General features: G+C 38.5%; 1 protein-coding gene across 2 annotated transcripts; it reads left to right on the top strand.

Moving 5' to 3' along the window:
* On the top strand, positions 1 to 5,225 carry LOC131019942 (boron transporter 1-like). Of its 2 annotated transcripts, none has more exons than XM_057948567.1 (12): positions 1 to 1,587; positions 1,744 to 1,826; positions 1,918 to 2,110; positions 2,191 to 2,329; positions 2,659 to 2,824; positions 2,958 to 3,124; positions 3,245 to 3,418; positions 3,496 to 3,591; positions 3,682 to 3,819; positions 3,902 to 4,221; positions 4,315 to 4,585; positions 4,747 to 5,225. In XM_057948567.1, exons 1-12 carry the CDS (start codon positions 1,484 to 1,486, stop codon positions 5,032 to 5,034), a joined length of 2,139 nt encoding a protein of 712 aa, XP_057804550.1. In that variant the 5' UTR covers positions 1 to 1,483; the 3' UTR covers positions 5,035 to 5,225. The 2 variants fall into 2 exon arrangements, with proteins under 2 accessions (XP_057804550.1, XP_057804551.1); XM_057948568.1 differs by having other exon boundaries at positions 24 to 1,587; positions 4,707 to 5,225.
* The last annotated feature ends 902 nt before the right edge of the window (positions 5,226 to 6,127 follow it).

The raw sequence follows: 6,127 nt of genomic DNA, 5'->3' as shown, positions 1-6,127 counted from the left end.
GGCACACCAAAAGAGGAAAAAAGGGCAAAGGAGAGTTTGCGGTCTTCTTGGACCGCTGCATCTCCATCCATGGCTGATTCTCTGAATCAAACATGTATATTCTGTGTCGTAGACCAATACAAGCCCAGCAAAATACGATAATTTATGTTTTCTTTTTCACAAGCAATTTTTCATGAATAATAGTAACTTTTAAATCTTCAATTTAATTAATTTTTTTTTTCTTGCATGCTTTCGGGTCTGAGAAACAGTTATTTATGCTTACTCACCGCACACTATCTCTGCTCACGCAGAGTTTGTTTCTCTTACACGCTTAAAAAAACCTTAAAAGGACACCCTCTGTGTCTCTATCTCTCTCTCGCTTCGCTCTTTATAGCTTCATTGTGTTGTTTTCTTGCTACATTGTGAGAAACTTGTCTTGACTCTTTCCTGCTGCCCTTCAATCCTACTGCTAATTCAGGATTTGTCTTCAAATCTCTCTCACTCATTCACTCTCGTTGAGAAACTGTCTGTGAAGTCTTTTTAGGAATATTTGTAACTGCATAGAAATAGGCATATAAATTTTGCAAAATCTGGTTGCTCCCATTTAATGCCTATTACCTCCAAACCGAATTAGATCGCTCCCCCCCCTCTATATAAAACCATGGGCTCCCGCTAATTTCATCAGATCACCTCTCCTCCCTTCAAACTTGTTCATGCAGTTGTGCTTTAACTTCTTTTAAGGGGAAACAAAGTTCACTTTTCCATAAATGGACTCTCGCTAAATTGCTTGATTCCTGCTCTTTTCCCCTTTCTGTTTGCAAAGTTTGAATCTTTTTGAATACTAGGATTCGGGGATTTCGGGAATTGATTTTGTACCATGTAAATTGATCTCAGAGCTCCATTTTGCTTCTTGTTTTTGGCTCTGTGCATTTTGATTTGAAGTAGTTGATGATTAGAAACGTATCTGTTTAGATGTAAGTTGAGTATTGGATCATGATGGATCTGGGCATTATTTCAGTCAACCGTTAGTTCAATTCTCTCTGTTCTTGATCAGTAATGCATTCATTTCGTTAAAATCGTTTCTGTTTCTGACACAGACATGGAATACAAGTAGGCCTAGGAAAATTCTTGCAGAGCTAGACCAGTTTCTGTGTTTGATCCCACTTCATTCATCGCTGACCGATTCTTTTGTTCCTTTTAGTTGAACAAATACAAACTATTCTTTCCAAATTTTATTAGGATGTAACATTTTTTTGAATTCTTGACATAGTTTTAGTTGATATGGACCTCTTGAAAGGTCTCAAAGTATACATAGACTCAAAGATATGCCAACTCTTTACAATAATCAAGTAGCTTGTGTTCTTCTGCCCACAGCCTTTTATATGCAGATATAGGTTTAGTGATATTGGCCTCTCGAGTACCTTCTTGTTTGAGTTCAGTGTTGTTTCATTTTCACTTGTCTTTGTTAGAGTATACTTTGTGTGGGGAGTTTGGGTATTTTCTCATGGAGGAAACGTTTGTTCCCTTTCGTGGGATTAAGAATGATCTCAAAGGAAGGCTTCTGTGCTACAAACAAGATTGGAGCAGCGGGATAGGCGCAGGTATCAGGTTCGTGTCTTTGATCATGCTTCAAATGCAATGCATATGAATGATTCTTGTGAAAAGATAAGAAATGTTGATTTGTGTTTGTGAGTGTGTCATTTCAAAGAGTTTTTGCTGGTCAGGTAAATAATTTGACTTGAAAATGAAATTGCTGTTTTGTAGGATCTTGGCTCCAACAACATATATATTCTTTGCTTCCGCAATTCCTGTTATATCTTTCGGTGTGCAGCTGGAGAGAAACACTAGTAAGGCAGATTTGCGTGAATATTCAAATTTCGGCATCGTTTTTTTGGTTATGTTGCAAAGATCTTATAGGAAAACTTGGTGTTGCTGCAGATGGAACTTTAACAGCAGTGCAAACACTTGCATCAACTGCAATTTGTGGTGTGATCCACTCTGTCATAGGTGGACAGCCACTACTTATACTTGGTGTAGCTGAGCCCACAGTTTTGATGTACACTTTCATGTTCGATTTTGCCAAAGATCGAAAAGATTTGGGGGAGAAGTTGTTCTTAGCCTGGACAGCATGGTATAAATTTAAAGGTTCTTTAAACATCATGACCACAAACTCTAGAAATTTGCTATTGAATGCTAAACTGTCTTGTGTAGGGTCTGTGTGTGGACATCCATTTTGCTTTTCTTGCTGGCTATCTTAGGTGCTTGCTCTATTATCAATCGGTTTACGCGTGTTGCTGGTGAATTGTTTGGTCTTTTAATCGCAATGCTCTTTATGCAGCAGGCAATTCGTGTGAGCATCACTGTACCCTTACTTGACTTTCTTTTTGTAGATGAGCTAGAATATATTTTAGCAACACTCATTTCCCTGCTTACGTGAATGAATTGTGAAGCATTCCTAGAAATTTTGTACTAAATCAGTGGCCTATTGAATTTTAGCAACCAATTTAGTCAATCACTAGGCTGTCATTTGTGGCTCATCTAGTCTTTTGAAAATATCGCTTTCTATTAAATTGTTTTTAACTTCTCTTTGCAATTTGCACCTACTTTTGTCAGGATCTTTATCATTATGCCTATCTAATGTTTTCATCAAGATGATTAAATTTCCGAGTTTATGTTTAGGGAGTTGTGGAGGAGTTTGGCATTCCTAAGAGAGGAAACGAAAGTGCAACTGCTCTTTTACCTTCCTGGCGCTTTGGAAACGGAATGTTTGCTTTGGTGCTTTCGTTTGGCCTTCTTCTTACTGCATTGAGGAGTCGTAAGGCTAGATCCTGGCGCTATGGTGCAGGTGTGGTAACTATCATATCACGAATGCAATTAATAAAGGAAAATTTACATTCAAATTTACGTATAGGTTCAACTTTGTCTTCCTTCAGTCCTTGTATAGCCTGAGTTTGCTAAGTCGTAACTCTAATTTGAAGGATGGCTTAGAGGATTTATCGCGGACTATGGTGTCCCATTAATGGTGCTTGTGTGGACTGGTGTGTCTTACATACCAGCTAATGATGTTCCAAAAGGGATACCGAGAAGGCTTATTAGCCCAAATCCGTGGTCAGCTGGTGCATACGCGAACTGGACAGTTATCAAGGTGCTTCTGCCTTTACCCTTTCTATGTAGCTATAAAAGTGAAAATATTACCCCATATCTGAGTCACTGATATCTCTGTTTCTTTCTTTCTTTCTTTATCTTTTTCTTTTTGATGTCGTAGGACATGGGGGAGTTGCCATTACTTTATATCATTGGAGCATTTATACCTGCCACTATGATAGCTGTGCTATACTACTTTGATCATAGTGTTGCCTCTCAACTCGCGCAGCAGAAAGAGTTCAATCTAAAGAAGCCGTCTTCTTATCATTATGATCTCCTTCTCTTGGGACTATTGGTAAGTTGTAGATCAAGATTTCCAATTTGTATTTCTTATTGCTTCATGATAGTAACATAATATTTTGCGGTAACTAGGTGATAATATGTGGTCTCATTGGCATTCCTCCTGCCAATGGAGTTATTCCGCAGTCCCCAATGCACACGAAAAGTTTGGCCACTCTGAAACATCAGGTAAATTCAGAAAAATTCGAAGAATTGTATAACCACATAGGTGATAGGTTCCATCTCATTGCTATGGTTTCCCCCTTTTTCGTGAAACAGCTTTTGAGGAACAAGCTCGTATCAACTGCTCGAGATAGCATCAGTAAAAACGCCAATCTATCTCAGCTGTATAGAAGCATGCAAGAAGCTTATACGGAGATGCAGACTCCACTCGTGTACCAAGCTCCAGCTTCTATGGTATGCTTCATTCAAGAATGGCTGGTCATGGTTTCGATTCCTTTGAAATCCGATGCATATTCTTATCTACTGCTTCAAATAGGGACTAAAGGAGCTGAAAGATTCAACCATTCAGCGCGCATCCACTAGTGGCTACATGGATGCGCCAGTTGATGACGCCATCTTTGATGTGGACAAGGATGTCGATGATCTTCTACCCGTGGAAGTTAAGGAGCAACGCCTCAGCAATCTGCTTCAGGCCTTAATGGTCGCAGGTTGTCTTGCCGCCATGCCTCTCTTGAAAAAGATCCCCACTTCAGTCCTCTGGGGCTACTTCGCCTTCATGGCAATTGAGAGCTTGCCAGGAAACCAGTTCTGGGAAAGAATCTTGCTGCTTTTCACAGCTCCAAGTCGAAGATACATGTGAGTTCATGCTTAATACACGTCTCTCATGGCATCAAGAATGCCCCGTTTCATTGCTGTCTCACCTTCTTTGACTCTCTGCAACTGATGTAGGGTGCTAGAGGAGTATCATGCGACCTTTGTGGAGACGGTGCCTTTCAAAACAATCGCGCTCTTCACGTTGTTTCAGACATTTTACTTACTCCTGTGCTTTGGAATAACGTGGATCCCCATAGCCGGCGTCCTCTTCCCGTTGCTGATCATGCTTCTCGTTCCGGTGCGCCAATATCTGCTTCCCAAGTTCTTCAAAGGAGCTCATCTGCAAGACTTGGATGCTGCAGAGTATGAAGAAGCCCCTGCCATAAGCTACAACTTATCCTATGATGTAAGTTGCATTTTTTAAACTTTCACTTCGTATTTCGTTTTTCAATTTTCACATAACTTTTCAACCGTTGCAACTTTTTACCCTAGCCGGATTATGATTTGAGCAAGTGAAAGTTGTACAGGGAGCAAGTCTCAATTCATGGCTACTTTTTATGCATTCAGGAACAAGGTAATAGCATCAATCTTGACAGTGGTGAGTTGTTAGACGAGATGATTACAAGAAGTCGTGGCGAGATACGCCATGGCCGTAGCCCAAAGGTCACAAGTTCGACTCAGTCGCCTCTCGAGGAAATGAAGTCCGTTTACAGTCCGCGGCTGCCAGAGAGGTTGAGAAGCCCGCATCTTAGTGAGATAAGATCGGAGTTGAGCCCGAGGGTGGGTGGTAGAGAAGTAGATAAGCGAACCCCGAGCCCTCTCGGGCAAACCAGCCGTGGATCAACGTCTTCTTGATCGACCTATATCTGTTACTTGTCGTTTTGGTGCTTGAGAGGGCCTTATGTAGAAGAGACTTGAGTAATAATTTAGATATTTGGCTGTTCTAACATGTGAGTTTTTGTGTTTACTGTCTTCTACATTGTACAATCTTCAACTCTCATGGGCAGAAGACAATTAATCATAAAAGTGGGAGATATTTATTTCAACGCTTCTTCCCATTTCTTCTATGTACATAGGATGCAATAACAATCCAAAAAAGGTACTATAAAATAACAAATTATATTTTCAACTGCTCGTGGTCATTACATTTTCAAATTTTTGGTTAAGTTTCTGTAATTAAGTATAGATTTTGAATCTAATACTTTCAATTTGATTCATGTCCTTTCACTTTATGAAAAGTGTAGGAATACAAATTATATGATAAATGAAAGTAAATGGATTCAATTTTAACAGATAAATAAGGGGGAATTGAGAATCATTATTGATATTTTTTTTAAAAAAAATTAACAAATAAAAATATACATAATTTGAACAACAAAATAGTAATTTTTTAAAAAGGGAATGTACTTGAATATAAGTTTTCCTCTTTTATAATGCATCAATGACAACTTTGCCACATTTGTTGTGAATTGATGGATGTCCCACACATCTACTAAGTCAGCTTGTCTGTCAAAATTTTGAGGTGAAATTTTGTCCAGAAAATAGGCATCAAGATAAGCATTATTAAACTGCCCAAAAGCATCAAAGTAGGATAGAAATCAAAGTATGTAATATAGTAGTCTATATTATTTTTATATTCAGGTTAATATTTAAAGTAAACGGTTCCGTGAATCGTTGAATTTTAGAACCAAATGATTTGCATTTAAAATAATATATTGATCAAAATTACTATTAACTAATTAAATTGTATAGATCATGTTTGTTTGAACAACTTGCTTAGCTAACAATTTGATTTGTGCACATGTCAATTTCAGTTTTAGGCCTCAATAATGGAGGAAAGATCATCAAGTTGATTGCCTTTTATCTTGCAATCACCACAGATTGGGTAATCCTTTTTTATCATATTGCACAACATGTAATCCTCAACTTTTTGTTTGTCTCTCTACTT

The sequence above is a fragment of the Salvia miltiorrhiza genome, chromosome 4, assembly GCF_028751815.1.
Source record: "Salvia miltiorrhiza cultivar Shanhuang (shh) chromosome 4, IMPLAD_Smil_shh, whole genome shotgun sequence".
NCBI classification, from domain to species: domain Eukaryota; kingdom Viridiplantae; phylum Streptophyta; class Magnoliopsida; order Lamiales; family Lamiaceae; genus Salvia; species Salvia miltiorrhiza.
Note: the sequence above shows the minus strand (reverse complement) of the source record. Positions and strands in the feature narration are given on the sequence as shown.